Below are 22,129 nucleotides of genomic sequence, written 5' to 3' on the forward strand. Positions count from 1 at the left end.
TCTGACGTAATAATGAGCTGTGGCGTTTGAAAATCAGACGTGCGTGCTGTCACGAGCCTGGTATAACATCTTTTCCTTGTTCACGAATGTTCAGTTTATGTCACAGTCCTTCCAAAATAAAAAGTAATCGTTCTTTCACAGAGAAATCGATTAAATATGAGAAGTAGTCGATTACGATTACGATTACTTCGGGATTTTTTCGAATGTAATCGATTGCGATTACGATTACTTGAAAATGCTGTAATCGTCGTAATCGATTACGATTACTAATCGCGATTACCCCATCCATGTCTGGTATAGGTACGTGCTACGCTACGGAAACACAGATTTAGCCAAAAGCCTGTATAGAACTGCGTTGGTTTTTGAAAGTGTTACATCATGAAATGCCTGACGAAATTTGGTATGGTGCATTGTTATTATGTCCTACAACTGGGTACCAACGTTCAAGGTGAGAATTTAAGGTTTAGCATGCTAATTCTGTTATTAAAATTGACTATGTATGGGTATATGCTATGTTCACGAAAAAAAGATATGTGTAAAAGTCGGTATTCGACTGCGATAGTTTCAAAGGTGTTCCATCATTAGATGTGTGATGAAATTTAGCATGGTTCATTGCCATAATGTCCTACAACTACGTATCAAGTTTAGAGTTGGGATTCAATGTTAAGCATGGTAATTCCGTTATTAAAGTTAGCTATGTATGAGTACGTGCTATACGCCCCCGCAAAACAGATATACGCAAAAAGTCGATGTAGAGCCGCGTTAGTTTTAAAGTTGTTCCATCATGAAATGTGTGATGGGATTTGGTATGGTGCATTGTTATAGTGTCCTATAATCGCGTACCAACTTTCAAGGTGGGAATTCAATGTTTAACACGGTAATTCTGCTATTAAAATTGACTATGCATAGGTATATGCTATGTTCACGCAAAACAGATATGCTTAAAAGTCGGTATTCGACTGCGTTAATTTTAAAGGTGATCCATCATTAGATGTGCGATGAAATTTAGCATGGTGCATTGTCACAATGTCCTACAACTACGAATCAAGTTTAGAGTTGGGATTCAATGTTAAGCATGGTAATTCCGTTATTAAAGTTGACTATGTATAGGTACGTGCTATACGCTCCCGCAAACAGATGTACGCAAAAAGTCGATGTAGAGCCGCGTTAGTTTTAAAGTTGCGTGAAGAAATTTGGTATGCTGCATAATCACAATGTCCTACAACTACGTACCAAGTTTCAAGGTGAGGAGTCACATATTAGCATGGTAATTCTGTTATTAAAGCTGACTATGGATATGTACATGCTACCGAAAACAGATTTAGGCAAAAGTTGCTATAGAACTGCGTTAGTTTTAAAGTTGTTCCATCATGAAATGTGTGATGAAATTTGGTATGCTGCATAATCACAATGACCTGGAGCTCATTTAGATATGTTTTTAATGTAGTTACACACTCTAGTTATTTTGATGTAAAGAAAAAAATCATTCGATAACTCGATACAACTAGTTAACACGCGTTGATGTAACTTTCCTCATTTGTATGCATAGCCTACGCGAAATTGGTAACCGAATTTTTCGATTAGTTTATATTCCGTATTTTATTTAAAACTGAAACTGTTAAGTACTACTTAAAGTGTTATAAAGTGTGAAAAAGTGTACAAGTAGAATTATTAATATGTCATGAATAAGTAGTTAACAAATTCATACGATTTTTCTTGTTGCGTTCCGGGATAAAATGTAATTTTTCGCTCTTTTTATTTTTTATTTTTTCAATAATATTAGTATTCCTTTTACAAAAAACGTCGTGTAAAGATAAAGTACTTGAACATTTCGTAGTGCTCAAGTGTAAGTTTTTAAACTATTACCTTGACAAAATTTTCAGAATAGCAACTTTTGCGTAAATTCTGTCTTGCATTTAGTTGCCGGCTCTGAAAGCAAGCAAAGTTTGTGGTATTTGCGCAACATAGAAATTTGTACATTTCACGCTTATCTTATGTCGAAAACATAAGTTAGTTAAAGTATTTCGAATCATGGGTATGAATGATTTTAAAAAACCCAAATATGTCGCATCCAAACTTCGTGAATATTTTCGATTAGTTTTTTCGATTCTATCTACTTTAAAGGATTCAGTGTAGAAGTTTCGAAACTTGCATGAATTACAAGCTACATAATTCAATTAGTTAACACGCGTTGATGTAACTTTCCTCATTTGTATGCATAGCCTATGCGAAATTGGTTACCGAATTTTTCGATTAGTTTATATTCCGAATTTTATTTAAGTACTACTAAAATTGCTGCAAAATATGAAAAAGTACACAAGTAGAATTATTACTATGTCATGAATAAGTAGTTTACAAATTCATATGATTTATCTTGTTGCGTTCGCGATAAAAGTTTAATTCGCAAAATTAGTGTGTTCGAATCAGGCCTGTCGGCAATATAGTGATGTCGCATTAGCCCTAAATACACATAATAGAATATCAAGGAAAAGTATCATCTAACGTATAATGAATGTTATTTATTTCTCGGAAGCAAGTTATTATCAAAACATAGTGGTCAAAATTATCGCAGAGCAATACCGATTTTGCGTAAATTCCGTTATGCGTCTGACTACGTTACTATAGGGATTATGTAGTTAGTTAGGAAATTAGGAGTCCTATCTTCCCAATCGGTATGGAACAACATCAAAAGCATCACAAAGCAATATCGACTTTTGCGTGAATTCTGTTATGCGTTTTACTACGGTAGTATGCGCACCTGCTTACAGGTGTCCAGACGTGAACTTTCTACTATATTCGCTCCTAACATTATAGCAGCACCCGACGCAGCTTACATTATTACGTTATAAGACGCCGGCGGCGTTTCACTGTCAGTTTAATCACCTTATTCTAGTGACATGAAAAGGACTGAATCGTATGAAATGTGGTCACTTCAAGAATCACGATTTTTCATTAAGTAGTTATGTTTCTAGGCTACTTTTACTTCTATTTCACGGGTTTTCATAGAGATCTGCTTACTTTTATAACTTTATATTTTGTGAAGTAGAGAGTAGTTTAAGGTTATGTTTGTCTAACCTTGGCGAGTGCTATTGTCACACTCGATCACCATCTTCAAATCATGGCTATCTCAATGATGTTGACTAAATTTTCGGCTTCAGAACGTGTTAATTAGACCTAATCGTTTTAACGCTGGGGTTCGCGTACAGGCATCGATAGAGTTTGTATAAATAAAGCCCTGCGAATCGGACGCCTACGGCTATAGTTCGTTCGATTATTTTCACCTTGGGATTCGCGTATATGCTACTAAGCTGTTACGACTTTAGAAAATTCTACAAGACTATTCGCAACGCGCACATGCGAGTGATTTGTTTCCGTAGCTCCGAACTGGAGAATCGCTTGCCTGCGTCTAATGAAAATAAGTCGTAAAATGTGGAGGCTGCAGAGACAGTAACTTGTATACATAAAATCAAGTTTAAAAATATGGACGGATGAGTTATCTCTGATCATTAGAGTAATATAACCGCCTATAGTTTAGTGGGGTATTGCTATAATGTATATCCAAACAATCGTTGCAGACTCTGAATGTTACCTAGGTCCTTATCACAAAAAATCATGCATCAGAAGCGTAGGGGTTCATATTATCAAGTCGCAGCGCTCAAAATCGCATTTTATATTAAGTAATTAGTGATGATGTGTAGAATTTTGATATTAATAATATTATCCGGAGAATATAACCTTACATAGACATCATAGTTTTCGCATTTATGTATAATCTGAATAGGAATTTAAATACATAGTCCTAAATACACATAATAGAAAATCTGTCGATTCTAGCCAAGGTAAGTTTTGACGCAGCAATCATAAGTCGTAAAATGTGGAAACTGCAGAAACCGTAACTTATACACATAAAATCAAGTTTAAAAAATATGGACGGATTATATTAGTCCTAAATACACATAATACAATATCTGAAAAAAGTATCAAGATGCGGCAATCAATGCAGCGATGATATAGCAATGGATGGATGATGTGGCACTATAGGCGTGGCGCTTGATGATGTGGCACAGATGACGTAGCAGATGAATGTTCCCTTAGGGGATGAAAATGGGCGTGGCAATTAGGATGACGTGGCGCTCTCTGATTGGACGGCAACAAACGATTCAACCCTCACTACTCATATACTTCCTGAACTTGGTAGAAATCCACCCAAAACGCTGGGAAGGAACTGACATTGTTGTCGACATACGGTACATCAATGCCACCAGTAGGTCATTTGTGTGAGACCAGCCTCGTAACCATACGGACCCAACAACACTTGTATCCCTTACCGTCGTTCTCAGTGCCAGGGCCAGAGCACCCTAAATTTACACAGACGCCGTTCAGGATCTTGGCTTGTCAATGGAAGATACTGACGTCGACGCGATGCAGCAACGCAATAACTACAGATTGCCATGGAGTACTTACAGTTACACTGCTTGCTGTTATTCTCGTTTACGTCAATTTCGATATACCAACACAGTCCTCTGAATTGTATTGCTTATGCCTGCCCATTTTCAAGCCAACTCTGTGTGTTTAAGTGAGTCGTCAGTTTAAGACTACCTCCACAGTAGCAGTGTATAGCTTAAGTCAAAACTGCATCCGTTTATGGCAAGTTGGCAACATTAATCAGGAATACCTAATCTGTGACCAATACCTACATTCTATTTGTTTCATTCTCGGTACAAAGGAAATACATTCTCAAGTTATGAATTTGTCGAATTTATTGGCCAGTTATTGATTTCGTCAGCACTCTTAGAATTTTGTAAAATCAAGCGAGAGTATGTAAGATTAAGAAAGTATTGTTGTGGAAATATTATTATATCAGAATTAGGTAGTTCTTCTATTCAGAATCTTAGGAATAGAACGAATAAATGGCATAAGTTTTGAGTATGCAATGCACAAGCTGCCCTGCACTTGTCAAAGTACTTGTGATGCTGGGCAAGTACTATAGTATCACCGACTCATTTCAAAATGAAGACTTTCTTCTAAACGCTCAAGACTATTAATGATCTTGATTTGGTAGAATAGGGACACTTGATATCTATCAATACACACATCACAAAAGTGCCGCAAACATGTCCTAAAACTACTTTCAAAAATATAACACTCCGGCAAGTATGCAATATTACATAGTACTCTGAAAAGATGGAAATACTATCTTCTTTACTTTCATTCAGTGTGCATGCCTCCTCTTTACATCGCCTAGGCCAAGATGGGTGTCTGATTCCATAGACTACTCCAAGTCGCTTCGACGTCTTCCTGTCTTTTCATTGTATCGCATTTTGTGGTGTATTGAACTGATAAAATTGCTAATAAACCAATGATGATGATGATGATCGTCTGTTTGCACCACAACATAAATGCTTTAAAGTTCAAAGGTCTCTTTGCTTTTCGATAAGCTTTTTCTGAGTTCCTGTCACCCATTCTTTCACCATCTTTCTTCTCTTGCTTGCTTCCATACGACCTCGTCAGTGGTGCCGATTTTCGAGCCTCATCGGCTTTACTTAGCCATCTGGGCTTGATTACATGACGCTGCTCAGTGCTCATGTAGTTAGGTAAGCAGTGGGGAGTCAAGATAAGCCTCCGACCCACTTGCGTCAAGTGGGATTCGAACTCAATTCCAACGCTTCCCCAATCTTTCAGGTAATTTTGCAGTTACCAACCTCTACGTCATAAACTTTCATTCTACTCATGGCTGAACTGAATATTTCCCAATTCTCTGCCATCATCACCATACATTGTTGATATTGGATGGTCGTTGTCTAAATCATTTTGACTTCTTCTGACCAGATTCGGATTATTTTTGAAGAACTCGCAAATCGTAAAAGTAGCTTAACCAAATCCCTCTGAAATCAAATTTAACACGGTATGGTAATGTTACAATATTACTAATCTCCGATGTTGACTGATCACTGTCTCCGTGTCGATAAGTATACACTTGAAGCATAATAATGCTGCAGCCATACGATGGATAGTCAGTGGGTCCAGATGAAGGTACTAAACCTTGGAATTACTTGTTTGACATAGGCTATCTTAAACTGCTCTATACTTCATCATGTTAATTGAATACTATACATTAAGCCCATTTACATGGTCAAGTCGTCTTGAAGCCAAGTCGTCTTGGAGTGACGTCGTGAGACGGCTTGCCAAAGTGATCGAGTTTACATGGTCATGTTTATCGCAGCTCGAGTGATACACAGCACTTTGGGATTCAGCTCGGGAATATGCTACGGCAGTTGAGATATCCAGAAATACTTCAACACAATTCTAGAATGACCAAATACACCGTGTATATATTCTTTCTGATAGTGAGTTATGCACGTTATATTGTGGCTGTACTCGCTTCATAAGTTGTGTCGCTGAACAAATAAGACCACGTGCATATTAGAAAAGCAGTATCATGTACTGATAGAGCTTTCATATTCACCCAGTTGAAATACGTGCCGGTTTCGTGAAATATGAACATGAAATGTTGGTATGTTGCTGCAGTCTGGATTCGTTTTCAAGTACCGGTAATGTTCAAGCCGTCTCCAAGCGACTCTGCGGAACGGATTGAGCTCAAGACGGATTGAAGCCGTCTGCCTTTTTCTCTTTTTCAAAAACGAGAGAGTCGGATTGACGAGTCAGCTTCGAAGCTGACCCAAACGGCCATGTAAATCGGCTTATTGTCATCTATCTGCACGAAAAAAAAAATCAATCCTGTAACACAAACACATAATGTGACAGCAAAAACCAGCGCAGTAGCAGAAATTGCGACATACAAATGTATTACTGTCGCAGAGAAGATGATGCCAGAAACGCGCTTGGCCCCAGACGGTGGTTGCTATGCTGAAAAGTCACGTGACTTTCGAGCCCAATTGGCAGTGCTACATCTGGCGACCTGAGCGCTGAAATTTAATATAATTGGTCATGATCGAAAGATAGTGTCGCAGTGATTTCGAAAATACAAAATAAAATCTCGTCCGGACAATGCAACCATGTACCCCGAAACAGCTCTCAATTTCGAAAACCAGCATTGCTCCAACGATAGCACCACCGCAACACAATGAACATAACAATGATCAATTTCTTCCAGCGATTGTTCTGAACAATGTCGATTTTCAGACTTCGGGGGCTGTTCTGAGGCCGTTCCATTGTCTTGACAAGAATTTAATTCGTATTGTCGGAATCGGTGTGACACTAGCTTTCGTTTGAGACCAAACTAATTACATTTCATACCCCGGTTTGGTCCTCGGATTATTTTCTTAATAAGCCCATTTACATGGCCGTTTGGGTCAGCTTCGAAGCTGACTCGTCAATCCGACTCTCTCGTTTTTGAAAAAGAGAAAAAGGCAGACGGCTTCAATCCGTCTTGAGCTCAATCCGTTCCGCAGAGTCGCTTGGAGACGGCTTGAACAGTACCGGTACTTGAAAACGAATCCAGACTAGAGCAACATACCAACATTTCATGTTGATATTTCACGAAACCGGCACGTATTTCAACTGGGTAAATGTGAAAGCTCTATCAATACATGATATTGCTTTTATAATATGCACGTGGTCTTATTTGTTCAGCGTCACAACTTATGAAGCGAGTACAGCCAACCTTAGATTAAGAAAAACTATATGTCGCACTCTGTCGATTGTACAATAAACAAACAAAGGGTATGTTGAGTCACAGTAATCCGCCGTCACGCATGAATTCCGCCTGCAGAAAGTCGCCTGTTGTAGAAAAAACTGGTTTTTGTATTGTGTTTGCGTTTGCGGTGGGTAGAAAAAGCGAAGGATTGAGTTATACAATGGACGGAGAATTATGGCAAGTAGTGATTTATGTGGATGAAGAGGAGGAGAGCGGTCAGCAATCTGATGATAGTGAGATAGTCACTGTGAATATTTCTGTTGAAGCGGATACCGTGAGAACTGTCGTCGAGGATTTTATGGCCGAAAATCAAACACCTCAAATCCTTTCAACAATTCTTTATGACATAGGATCAGCATATGCCAAACAGTTTGACCCCAATTCGTATTTTTCTAAATATGGAGTGCTTTTAAATCGAGCAAATTCGCTGTCAGTCTCACCCGGGGATCTGTTGCTCGTACTTCAGAAATTTTACCAGTATCTCAGCAGTGTTATTAATCCTCAGAATATAGGAAGGAACGCAGTTAAGGACATCAGTGACACGGAAGTTGAAGTACTTGAATATATTGCTGGATTCTTGTTGAGGAAGTTGTGTTACCACCCTTCAACCACTGAGTTTGACAAGCGCGTCATTATGAAGTTGAAAGGTGAAGTCAGGAAAGGATCTTTAGCCGACCAACGCAACAGAAATTTTAATGGCACATCTGACCGGTTATGGGGTGCTGTTGCGAAGTGCATAGAATTAGTTATGCACTGCGAACGGTATTTTCGCAATCACGTTGCTGAGGAGCCTCACCTTAGACTGGATAATGAGTTTAAGGCACGATTCATGTTATTACCTGGAGTTGTCGATTTATATTCCAAGCTCATCTCTGAAGATCCCACATTGGACGAATTTACAGTCAAATCTGTGTTTCAAAAATTGTTTTTAAAATTTATTAAAGTGCGGGCTTATTCTTACTCCGTGAAATTGAGGAACAAGTTGGAGAAAAACATCTACATCGCAAGGACAAACAAGGGTCTCAGGAAGCAGTTGAAAAAAATGAATTACTGAATTTGGTATAAATATATTGAATAGGCCTAAGTTTTGAGTGTTTTCATTATCAAATTATTAAAATTGGTTCAGGAACGATGACGTTTCTTTAGCGGTTCTTCGTCAATTTTTCGGTTCAACGCTGTCCCTTTCACTGACTTCTTCATTGATATGATTCGTTCGTTGTAACCGAAGCTCAACACAGACGGATTATCTGCTCCACGGCCTAAAATTTAAGAATGCTAAGTTGCAGAAGTTTGGTCGTAGTTAATTGCATCAGCCCCACCGATTGCTCTTTGCATGCTGAAATGTCTTTCCAGACAGTCTTGTGAAATCCTTGCTAAGCAAACCCATTTTATCGTCGTGTGCTGGAGGAGGTACTTAACCAAGTCTATTATTGACGGTACCAGCATACAAATACCCTGATAAGTCGGAGAAGCAATGAAATCAGTTTTCTCGGTACAGCACGTGGATTTCTTCCAGGTATGGAAATATTTTTAAAATTCATGTTGCAGCCACGATAAGCGTGGGTCGCTGATGTCTGCGAACGATGCCATAGTCGGGTTCTTCTGGCCTCGTTTTCCGGAAGTACTATTGCAGATATCAAAAAAATCATTCCACATCTTTGCGTACTCGGACGTTGCCACGAAACCGGCTCTTTCCAGCTGTCTTGCAACCAATGATATATATACAATGATTGGAAACTACCGTGAGCTCTGCGTTTCAGCGTGTTCCTGGTCACGCTTCATCGCATACACAGTTGTGCTGTAAACAAAGGCTTCTTCAGCAATACTTCTTTGAGGAACTAGCGATGATATATAATTCATTGGGTATATTTATCAGTGGCAATTTGCGTTAACGTGTTGAATAGCTTTAAAAGCGCATTTCTTTCTCGCGTCTGGCATTTTTCTTCTGATTATGCTAGCGGACCGCTGCCATATAAACGTTGATTCACGTACACGTACTTCGTACAGTCGTACACCTAGTTCACAAGATAAATTTCGCGCGTCATGCGCGTATCGTAAATCCAATTCACACATTGACGACTCGCAATTATACGCAATCCCCGTGATGTAGCCTTGTGACGACCAACGAGGCTTATGTTCACACAGTCGCGGACGTTCAACCTTTGTTGCAAGTGACACAACCTTCATTCCAACTTGAGGTGTCGCTTTTCCATCATATTCCTACATCAATAACATCATATATAATTAAATATCAAGCAGACGTAGTTTTTAAAGGAGTAATTCTAGTTATTTTGAGTACTCGAGTAGGTTCGCCTACTTCCGCGGGTGATTGTGTTTTCATACTACTCACCAAACAAAAACATTACAACTTGTTTTTTTCTGGGGATATCTAGATCTCCTGAGTTTTGAAGGTTTTTGAAAATAGCACGCACTTATTCAATGGCCATTTTGCGGTAGTCACTAAGCTTAACCCTGCAATTTCAAAAGTGACTATTTCCAACTGACTCCGAGCGAACAACCAAATCTACTTTTAGAACTTTTTAAAAGTACTATACACATTTATATTTTCGCTACTTCTATTTGAACCTGAGTAAATCATTGTAGCAATACTTCCACTACTTCAGTAGCAACGTTGCATACATCACCCACCTCTGAAAAAAGTCACCTATCCATGATCATTCCACAAAATCTCGATGCCTTAGAATACAGAATTGAATTTTCAGGATTTCATCATGTTATGTAAAGAAATGAGGAAGATACATACACTTCACAGATAGAACATTTACGAATACATAATTTAATCCTCAAATCCCTAATTCATGTGTATATGACCGAAATAATGATGCAGGCATTTGAAAAAAGTAACGTTAATATGCAACTGTACAGAACTAGACCAATGCAAAAATAACCATGTGGACAACAAAAACAGTTTATGCGTGATTTGTTAAGCAATAACAGTGCTGGATATCAATTTTTGTCATCTTCAACTTGGGAAAAGTATTTGGATGATGTCCTTAATAATGCAGCAGAACACTCGCTTTCGTTGGCTCAAGAATGGCCAAATACGACCCGAACGATGCCGTATCTACTCTTGATGAAATCTGCCTTGTTTAGCTGTTTGTCCATCTTTGCTTGCTCTTGCCCGAATCATTGGTAGGATGGGGAACATTCTTTTTCCGTAATTTTATATGATATCAAGGTCAAGGTGTCACCAAATTCATTAATATCTGTAGTGCAGAATAAGGATTCGGCTATTTGACAGTACCTGTCCATGGTTATTAAATGCATAAATGGTTATCGAGACCCAAGAATTTTTTGGTTTTCTAAGTTGCTGTTCCTTCAGCACAACAATCTATCCATTTTCGCATTTTAGGCAAGAAATCATTTTCCAGCCAGTCCAAGCGTGAATCGTCTGGACTGCAATATGGCTTCAAGTCGGCGTTGTAGCTGAACTTGGTTGATGTATTCATAATGTCGAACCACTTGTAAATACCTGCAAACCATGCAGAAGCTTCTTTAGCGTCACCTCTCCTGCTCGCATAATACGCGCAACACTATTAGACAGAAGCTGAGCTGCAAAAATCTCCCGCATCTTTGCCAAGCTTTGCATACGAAAATGTGCATCCGTCAATTTGCCGCATCTCAATTCCGTGAGTTCAAACAGTCGTAAAATGCCGCCATCGAATAAATTTACCATCCTTGTTGAGAAGTTTCGTACCACCAGTGCGGCTGGCGTAGAGGTTGTTGCGTACGCTCTTGGAACATCTTGCGATTTGCACTGAGTCCATCAGCAACAAACGCAGCTACCCGAAATCCACAATCCTCCAAGATGCCGACACATTTCCAGAATATAGGCATACTCAAAAGTCGAAATGAAGCCACCGACTTTGTTGCGCAGTATGCCAAGGGTTTGGAAACAGACGTTACCTGGCCACTGGCATAAACTTGAAGAGCGTGTGTAGCTGGTTCATCATCATCTACAGGTCTCGACTCCCCAAGATCAACGAATCCTACCATTCCGTCTTTCGTTATACTGAATACAATATTCTGTTTCACTGAGAATGCAAAAAATCAGAAGTAGTTAGACACATGAAACATCACCGTGAACAGCATTGCTGAAATATTCGCGATGAAGTTTTCGACACAGCTATAAAGTCATGAGAACACAATCTAGCCAATTTACAGGCAAATTTAAGGTTGGAATTGCTCCAATTTGCAAATTGATCGATTTGTGTCCTATACGCAAGAGCAAATGCATTAGATATTAAAACGAAACTCGTTTCATCAGCTTACCAGTCAACTACCATGGGAATCAAAATATGTAGTCAAGGTAGCCCACCACTCTGTAGTACTTATGCAATGATGAAGAGTAGGCTACAGTATAGAATCATTGGCGCTTCTTCGTTTTACGATCATGACAAGCCAGTGTTCCCCATGGCACCAACAAATGTTTCCCATGAACATGAACAAAAATTTATAAACGTCTAAATAAATTGTTGTTTTTTTTGCCTTTGGATATATTGATATTAGGGTTAGGGGAGGTGGGATATTAGGGTTGGGGGAGGTGGGATATTAGGGTTGGGGGAGGAAGGATATTAGGGTTGGGGGAGGTGAGTTATTAGGGTTAGGGGAGGTGGGATATTAGGGTTGGGGTAGGTGGAAAATTAGGGTTAGGGGAGGTGGAATATTAGGGTTAGGGGAGGTGGAATATTAGGGTTGGGGGAGGTGGGATATTAGGGTTAGGGGAGGTGGAATATTAGGGTTAGGGGAGATCGGATATTAGGGTTAGGGGAGGTGGGATATTAGGGTTGAGGGAGAGGGTGATGTTAGGGGAGGCGGGATATTAGGGTTGGGGGAGGTGGGATATTAGGGTTAGGGGAGGTGGGATATTAGGGTTGGGGGAGGTGGAATATTAGGGTTAGGGGAGGTGGGATATTAGGGTTAGGGGAGGTGGGATATTAGGGTTGAGGGAGAGGGTGATGTTAGGGTTGGATATCATGTCCCTAACCCTCTTCTCCCACCCTAATATCACCCCTCTCCCCAACCCTAACATCCCCCTCTCTCCAACCCTATATCCCGCGTCCCCTAACCCTGATATCCCACCTCCCCTAACCCTAATCCTAACCTAACCCTAATCATAACCCTAACCTAATCCTAACCCTAACCCTAACATCCCCTCTCCCCCAACCCTAATATCCCCCTCACGTAACCCTAATATACCCCCTCCGCCAATCCTAATCCGTCTCTCCCAAGGAAAAAACAATTTATTTTGACGTTTATAAATTTTTGTTCGTGTTCATGGGAAACATTTGTTGGTGTCATGGGGGAACACTGGCTTGTCATGATCGTAAAACGAAGAAGCGCCGAATCATTTCCTCACCTTTCAACAAATCAGATGACGCGAATGAAGTTCGCAAATCTTTAAATCGTCTTTATTTGTACAATTGATCCAGCCACGATCTTGACGCATGCTCCTTATAAATTTCTCAAGGTTTTCCGCCCATTCATATTTGGCGCCAGTGCAAAAACGTTTTGCTGGAACTTTAAACAAATGCGCATTGGCAGAGGTTTTAGCACACCCTGGTATGCAACACTATCTCACATCTGACGCAACCAACTATTCATCAATCAACTATTAGTGAGAAAAAAGAGTTTTAAATATTATAGTAGCCTTCAATAAAATTGCTTTCTGTTAAATGGGTCTCATCGAATTTTCAGGTTGGCCACCCAGCACCCACCAGCAATAAGATTACTCACAAAAGCATCTTAATCAGTTTCGCTTTCAAGATATCAGATGGCGTAATTGATGCTTACAAATGTTCGAATCTCAATCTGTCCTAATTTTCCAAGCTTTTTTACGCTCATCCACAGGTGCAAAAACCTAAGCAGCTAGTCAGTACCTGAATATTGCGCATTGGCGGAAGTTTGAATAGACCTTAGTATGCAGTACTGTCCCACTATGCTCGCAAAACCTGTTAACAATCAACCAACAAACGAAAAACAGTGGAATAACTGCCAGCAAAGGTGATAGCAGTACTCCACCACGGCCAACATTACTCAATGAAGTGTATGCAGTCAACCTTATCCGCGCACACGCTGATTTCGGCGGGAGTAAACCTTACAGCGTTAGGGGGCGTGGCAGTTTCCAATCATTGTATATATATCATTGCTTGCAACAGATATTGAGAGAACCTGCTCAATGAAATTAAACTCTTTCTCATTTTTGAGTTATTAATAGATTGCTACGATTGTAATTATAAGATCACTCATACCTGTGCTGCATATTTCACTGACATTTTCGATCGAGAATTTAAATAGATATGGGAATGCTTGAGTTTGGAAGGCTGATGAAGATCACTGGACCACAAGTCTTTGTAGATAACTTCCATATGTTTCCACAGGATTTGCCCCGTTGGTGATTTCAGTGTATTTTTTAGCATGGAATTTCGCGCGGTCTGAATATAACCAATATTTAAATATATAGGTTGAAATGAAACATTCAGTGAGAATATTTACCTTAATTAAATGAGGAGGATCTGGCCATAAATAGATAAACCTATCCTGGCTGAACGGGTTTGGTAGCTTATAATCGGTATCGAAGCCGTCAATCAGGTTGGAAAAGAATTTCCGATTATTGGCAGCACCATCCGCGCATACGCACATCAATTTGAAGCCGAATCTTTCTACAAGGAACAGCGAATCCCAAAATACAGAGGTCAAATGATAAGACTTCGCAGTTGCTGCAAAAATATTAAATATGATTTAAACACAGTGTTTATGTCCTTTGTCGAATGACCAGTTTTAAGCGAAACCTCACCTGTAGGGAAAAATGCTTGCATTTGGGAAAGTGAGCCACAAATACTTTTGATATACACTCCAAGAACATGTGTTGCCGTCGTATCATCGCTCGCAAAGGTGTCTCCATAGTTGACGAATCCGACAAGTTTTCCGGAGGTACCATCATAAATCAATCCTTTATTAATTTGCATTTCATCAAAAGTAATAAATATGTATTTCTCTTCATTCGGCAATGACGACGAGAGATTTTCAAGTTTTGTTTCAATATTATCTCCAAACCCGATTACAGGCTTTTCTGCGTACCTGAGATAGAACAACTTTGCAAAATTAATATATCATGATCGCATTTTTGATAAAGGCACCTGAAATCTAGTAGCGTGAGTAGTATAGTAGATCGGTCGTGATGCGCCATAGGGTTCTTATGGGCGGGGTCGCATGCTAACGCGAAACCGGGGGTGGCATGCTAACGTTTTCGTCTTATGGCGGGGGTGGCATGCTAACGTTTTCGTCTTATGGCGGGGGTGGCATGCTAACGTTTTCGTCTTATGGCGGGGGTGTCATGCTAACGTTTTCGTCTTATGGGTGCGGTCGCATGATAACGCGAAACTCGTGGTGGCATGCTAACGTTTTCGGATATAGGCGGTGGTCCCATGCTAACGTGAAAACTCGTGGTGACATGCTAATGTTTTTGGTATACGTGCGGTGACATGCTAACGACGATAAATGTGTCTGTCGTGTATTCTTACGGGATCTGTCGTGATTCGCCATGTGTTCTTATGGGTGCGGTCGTGATTCGTACTTTCAGGCGTCTCTCGCGTGGTGTTGAATAGTCACCAACAATAATCGCACAAACGGAAACGTGGCTTGCAAGAGGATTAAGCAGTGCGACCTATATTTCGAATGACCTGCGCGCTGAATTGTTTCACAGCCAACCGCGGTGGTCGTGACTCGCCTTTTTTACTATAGGTGGTGACGGTGATTCGCCTGTCGTGTATTCTTACGGGGTCTGTGGTGACTCGCCATGTGTTCTTATGGGTGCGGTCGCATGCGGCTATTGCGTCTTATGGCGGGGGTGGTGAGCGGCTATTGATGCTAACACGAAACCCGGGGTGGCGAGCGGCACTTATTTCTTATGGCGGCGGGTCTTATTTCTTATGGGTGCGGTCGTGATTCGTACTTTCGGTATAGACTGCGGGCGGCATGTCGTACTTTCAGCAAAAAAGGTGTGAAATAGTTTGCCAAGTCTAGGAATCACTTGCAAGGTAATATTTTGGTATTTAGTTTACCACAGAGCCGGCGTAGACGGCGATTCGAATATCAACAATAACAACGCTCACGAATTAACACTTCAAATAGCTGTGAAATAGTTTGCAAAACCCCGCGATCGCTGACAAGATAATGTCTCGGTCATAACCATCTTTCACGACTTGGTGTCATAACCATACCGATCGCTCACGCGGTGAAATTTTAGTAATCAGTTTGTCACAGTACTTGATATCGCTGGTAAGATTTAACAAGTAACGAATAACAGACCGCGGTAACTTGAATAGCGACAAATTGTCACTTATTTCCGCTCTAACCCTAATCCTTTGTGAAGTGAACGCTTATTCAAAAGGTTGTGATATAATTTTAAAATCCAACGACCACTAACCGGATAATACTTCAGACATAGCAATTCCTCATACCCACCTACAAGGTAATATTTCGGTAATTAGTTTGTCACAGAACCGTCGCAGGCGGTGATTGGAAAACCGACAATTTGTCACTCGCCCGCGATCGCTATATGTTTCACGCCTCCAGAATAGTGGCTGACTTTAGTTGCGTGATAAGATCCATGAAAATATTCAATCAATGTGTTAGTTTATCAACTTGAAATGAAACTCACTACACAAATCAAGTCGATTCGTATCTGAATGTTTTAAATCGGTACAACTCTAATCCTTTGACAAATCCCTTACCGCGTTTTTGTTGAATCGAACGTAACCCGAATATTACTGACGCCGACTTTCAGCCGCATCGAATTATTCGCACATTCCGCGCCACTGTTTTCACAGTTATAGAATCAATACCAACTATAACTCTACAAGAATCAAGAATCACAAGTATGTGCATTACACAGTTATTGTCTTTATTAACTTGAAATCAAACACTTAACAAAAACACACAACTAATCATTTGGCAACTCTAGCATTACCAAAAAATTCCAGTATTGTTGATTGAAAATCCTTGAGTCATTATTATCAAAAATGTTATAGTACCGCATCGGAATCCATTCGCGGGATGTACTAAAGTTAAATCCAGATAATCCAAAATGAAATATTTGGACTTTGACAAACATGACTACCAACTTTGATCCAGTCACATTTCAAGATCATACTTTGAAACAATCCTTGAAACTTACAACTCTATTCACGATTGAGTTTTCCGTTTGTCAGTTTCAGTAAATACTACCGCGATATTTTAATGTGTTACTACCCTCAATAGAATCAATCAATGAAATAGCACCTGTTGTAAATATTTCTAACTTGACAACCACTTGTGCGTACCGCGATCGACTTGCGACGCGATGAGTTAAATCGGAATATTTCAATCTATTTGTCGAAACCTTGAACAAACTATCAGGTTATTTTTTGTTGTAATCGAGTGAACGGAAATAGTATTACGTCTCAACATTTTAGCATCTTCCCATAAACAAAAGAGTAAAATACAAAAAACCTTGTCAATTCAATCCGTTTGTAACTTACCCAACCAACTCAACAGTATCCTTACGAAAAGTAGACAAGACTACGCGAGTAATCACTACAATCCAAAATCCATAGCAAGTTCGGTTGTATTCATATCCCTACGACGCGTCTTTTGTTTTTCAACTGTAAAAGTCGTTACTATTTTGCAAGACAAAGTAATTACTACTTGATATATTTTATAAACCAAAGTAAATACTACTCGGTGTGTGGTTTGAGATTAACATATTACATTTGAGTATACCGGATTTGAATGCCTGACCAACGTAGTTGCGAATTCATTTCTTACAATCAAACGCCGGTTTTACATTGAAAGGTATCATACTGTAAACATAAGGATTGACACATTGATTTGATATATGAGATTTTGTAATGCTCGACCACGACTTGATTATTAAATTATTCACGATAATTAGACCCGATGTTGTGGTAAAGGTTATTAGAAAATATCACTTTTGGCATCGAGTACCAGTCGAAGTGGGTGAACAATAACACCGAAAATGATAAATGCGTTTCGTGCTACTATTGATACAAGTTCATTTCTATCAGGTGAAACAAACGCCATCACAAAACTCAGAGCATGCAAAGGTCTTGATTGATATGAATTTCGATTTGTGTCTTATGATTTTAGAAATATTATGATTCGTTAAACCAAAGTCGTATGTCCGATTATTAATTGATTGGAAACTTGATCACATACCTCGATCATTACAGAAGATTATAACCCCATTGTCCGACAATCTTTTACAAAAGGATCGAAACCAAGTAACCCAAAGTCGTTGCCGTCGCATAAACAATTTGTACGACGTTTGATAATTGTACCCTATACGTTGGTGTACTAGAGATATTTGTAAAACACACTCTGATAAAGAAATCGAAAAGATATCCTACACCTAAATCTGATAAAACCATTTTGCACTTTTTGTTCGTCAGTAGTATCCATTTTAATTTTCCCATTTCCTCTCGTCAAAGTAAATGTAATCATAGTCACTAAAGAACTTACTTGGATGTGTTTGAATTCTAGACATAGTTATGATTTGCTCAACGCAAGACCCAAGAACAACCGTAGTTAACAACCGTGCACACATATCCAAAATATCGCACACTCCGCTATTCCTAAAGTACAAACACCCGATACAAAATATCACTTGTTGCGGCATCATCTTCACAATATCACCATTTTGTTTGTGTCAATTAGTTACTTTGTATGTTATCCCACAACTCTTACAAAAGTACGAAGGATATTAACATCGCACTAAGTAATTAACTTTACTCGATATTCTCACATTACGAAACTAAAGAATGGTTGGTTAGACTCTACAAACTGTTTCGATATCACAAGACCTTGACTGTCTGAATGGGTGTTCGTGTATCTTAATAATCAAATAGTTCAACACAGAACTAGTACTAACAGAAACATCAGAGTTGTTTACACAAAAGTTTGTATGTGTACAGTATGCGAATACCATGTGTAAGTCCAGCACAATTGCAGTATCCATTCGAGTTTAGTCAACACAAATTTATTACAACGGAGCCACGTAAACTTTCGTGAAAGAAAAGCATACTCACTTCCAGAGGGTTATGTCAACACCATAGCAGTTCCCCAACAACAAAGTACATATGTTTCTAGCCACGGTCCTTACATCTTTCACATAGATCAATCTACTTTGCTAACGAAAAGTGCTGAGTCATCACATGATCGCTCTCACAACAAAACAGCTAGTAGATATTATCATTCAAAATATTCCTAACCCTTTACACACCAGTGACAAATCATACAACGAATATGCTTTGCGGGTCGAATTGTTGTTCAGTGTCAAGTCTACCTGTTGAAACATACATTAAACAGCGCAATCCAATTAAAACCACGAATCTATTTTCATTTCGTCACATACAGAAAAATAAATTTTCTTTCTCCAACACATACTTGTAACCAATCGCTTTCATTAAACACACAACACCATAAAAGTATTTACTTTCTACAACATAGACATTCCGATGTAGTCAAGAAATATTTTTATTAATCAAAATCATCGATTTCTGTTCACGGCGTTAGTGTGTGCATGTCATACCTGTGGGCCCCGTATTAAAATGGACACGACACGACTGACTGTAAGGAGATAGAAGTCTATCACATCGATTTACATGTGGTCTTCGCTACGGTTTCAAAAAACGAATCATCTCTTTTGCATTGATCTAGACCGAGCAAGTTAGTTAATGGCCATGATTGTGTTTGTCATATGCGAATGATAGGGTTACTGTCAAATCTACATACAACAATCTTCTGACGATCATAATAGCAATTTCATTTTCCGCCCCTTCATAATTGTACAACTCGGTAACTACGTTTAACAAGACCAATCACACTACCGGCGTTGAACACAAGATACCTACCCAAGTAAAAATATCATTCTGGTTTGGACAACTGACGTTTACCTGTGTAAAATTATCATTTTCACTTGGAGGTCCACCGTTACCTAACTAAAATACCATTGTCCTTTGGAGATTTATCGTTTACCCAGTGTAACAATCCCCTTTTCACTTGGAAATCTATTTTTGGCCTGAATAACAAACCCCTTTTCACTTGGAAATCTATTTTTGCCCTGGATAACAAACCTTTTTCATTTGGAAATATATTTTTTCTCTTGGTAACAAACCTTTTTCACTTGGAAATATATTTTTTCTCTTGGTAATAAACCTTTTTCACTTGGAAATATATTTTTTCTCTGAGTAACAAACCTGTTTCACTTGGAAATATATTTTTTTTCTTGGTAATAAACCTTTTTCACTTGGAAATATATTTTTTCTCTGAGTAACAAACCTGTTTCACTTGGAAATATATTTTTTTTCTTGGTAATAAACCTTTTTCACTTGGAAATATATTTTTTCTCTGAGTAACAAACCTTTTTCACTTGGGAATATATTTTTTCTCTGGTTAACAAACCTTTTTCACTTGGAAATATATTTTTTCTCTGGGTAACAAACCTTTTTCACTTGGAAATATATTTTGTCCCCGGGTAACAAACCTTTTTCCCTGAGCAACAAACCTTTTTCACTTGTAAATATATTTTTTCCTGGGTAACAAACCTTTTTCACTTGGAAATATATTTTTTTCCCTGGGTAACAAACCTTTTTCGCTTGGAAATATATTTTTCCCTGGGTTACAAACCTTTTTCACTTGGTGATCCGTCGTTTACCTGAGTAAAAATATCATTTTCCTTTGGGGATCTGGCGTTTACCCAGTGTAACAATACATTTTCTCTTGGTCATCTAGCTTTTCCTAGAGTAACAAAACCATTTTCATTTTGAAATCTGACAACCACACCGACAATTTGATATTTTTGTATTTTCTTACAGCGAACAGCGACAAAATATACACCAACAACGACTCCGATACATTTGTCTAATCAAATATTCACTTGTGTTGGTGCATCCCATCAAAATCGTCGGTTACCCACATGCAATGCGCTCCTGTACACAGAAATGCATGTTTTGGAAAATTGGACAATAGGCTTCGATAGTTCTGTGATGTCCGGGTTCGTGCTTTGGATTTTCCAGAGTCAAAATGTCTGAATAAAACACCTCCTTGACGATGGTTGGTATGTGGATAACGGTGTTCGGAAAACGGTTGGATTTATGTCACCCATCGCGATAACAATTCCAGGTCGAGTTTTCCCCCGCGTGTTTACTATATTGTGTCTTTATTGGTCATGTATGTCTCGACATTCAGTTTGAAATCGGAAACCCTGATAAAGTATGTAACCGGATCCGGATATCAACTCTGAATCGATAAACCAATGAACAATATTCAAAGTAAACATGTTACACCCTGTGTTTCCACGAAAAAATACCATCCAGACATACGTCGCGCTTGTTTGCCCACATCAGTATACGCGTAAATGGAGGTGTGTGACATTGCATGCAATGTGTTGGTATACAAACATCGATCCACAGACATTATCATAGCCGGTAGTTTTGATGTAGATCGAATGTCATCACACCCGATAACAATACCAATAAGCCACATTGCAATGACTCTGAGTCCGCGCTATTACATCGATATTTCGACACCGTTCACTGATTTATTCGATGGTGTTATCGCAAGATAGTCATGGCCCTATCTCCGGACAGACCACCCAGACCAATTGGATACATCGATCAATGTGTTGTCCACACCGAAGTTTTCTGCTGCAGCGTTTGACCATGGTGAACTATCGAAGTGGTGCTCGAAATGATTGCGATCAGTCTTTCAGTCACGATGCATGGATGTCGCTACTCCCACATAACGACTCCAGACAAATATCGTGCAAATCTCGGACTGATACTGTGATCCAATAAGGTGTGTTTCTGAGGAATGAAGACTGCAATCGTACACCACAATAGAACACTACCTCGCGATTTCACACGCAATCATAAAACACATCATCGTAAGGATTCAGTTCGTCCGGTGACATTTCGAAACGGTCATCGCCACAAGAGATCGGTATCATTTTGAAAAGACATCGTCACAGGGCTATTGACGTCGATTCTGTTGGTCATGTCAATCCGTTTCACAATCCGCCGTTTTTCAACTTCCCGCACCATAGTGTTACGACACAGACAAGAAGCGTCGGTGGAAATAATAAAACACGGAAAGCACACTTTGGTGTTATTTGACATGGATTTTACACCCGACGAACCTTACATGCGAGCGATGCATTGGAATGACGCTTGTATTATTGACGTAGAAGGAACAGAAATGTATCGATTTATTGGTTTCGTACATATCCAACAAAAACCAGGGTATGTGATTGTGCGTGGTTCGCATATTCGACTGTGAACGCTCTATTGGTATATGCTGTATAGTTCACTTTCACCGTCGTGCGAATAACCCATGTTACGGTTCGATGTTTGTGTGTCTATATGTCACGCTTCAGATTGACTCAGAGTCATT

The 22,129-nt window shown here is 39.3% G+C and overlaps 1 protein-coding gene and 2 long non-coding RNA genes across 3 annotated transcripts in view; 1 reads left to right on the plus strand and 2 right to left on the minus strand.

The window, feature by feature from the left end:
* Positions 1-22,129, plus strand: part of LOC145439153 (uncharacterized) — a 110,717-nt gene that overhangs the window by 49,539 nt on the left and 39,049 nt on the right. The window lies entirely within an intron of this gene.
* LOC145439124 (uncharacterized) lies at positions 10,376-13,376 on the minus strand. The gene is made up of 2 exons (XR_013915100.1): positions 13,038-13,376; positions 10,376-11,712 (listed from the first exon to the last, which is right to left on the minus strand). It is a non-coding gene; the product is annotated as an uncharacterized LOC145439124 (long non-coding RNA).
* LOC145439940 (uncharacterized) overlaps positions 13,910-22,129 on the minus strand; it is a 13,315-nt gene continuing 5,095 nt past the window's right edge. Inside the window, exon 3 of the mRNA XM_080317606.1 lies at positions 13,910-14,758. Within this exon, the coding sequence (XP_080173732.1) occupies positions 14,374-14,758 (385 nt within the window). The 3' untranslated portion in view covers positions 13,910-14,373. The remainder of the gene's footprint in view (positions 14,759-22,129) is intronic.

This window comes from Botryllus schlosseri, chromosome 5, assembly GCF_051294905.1.
Source record: "Botryllus schlosseri isolate E-star chromosome 5, Bs_hap1, whole genome shotgun sequence".
Lineage (NCBI taxonomy): Eukaryota > Metazoa > Chordata > Ascidiacea > Stolidobranchia > Styelidae > Botryllus > Botryllus schlosseri.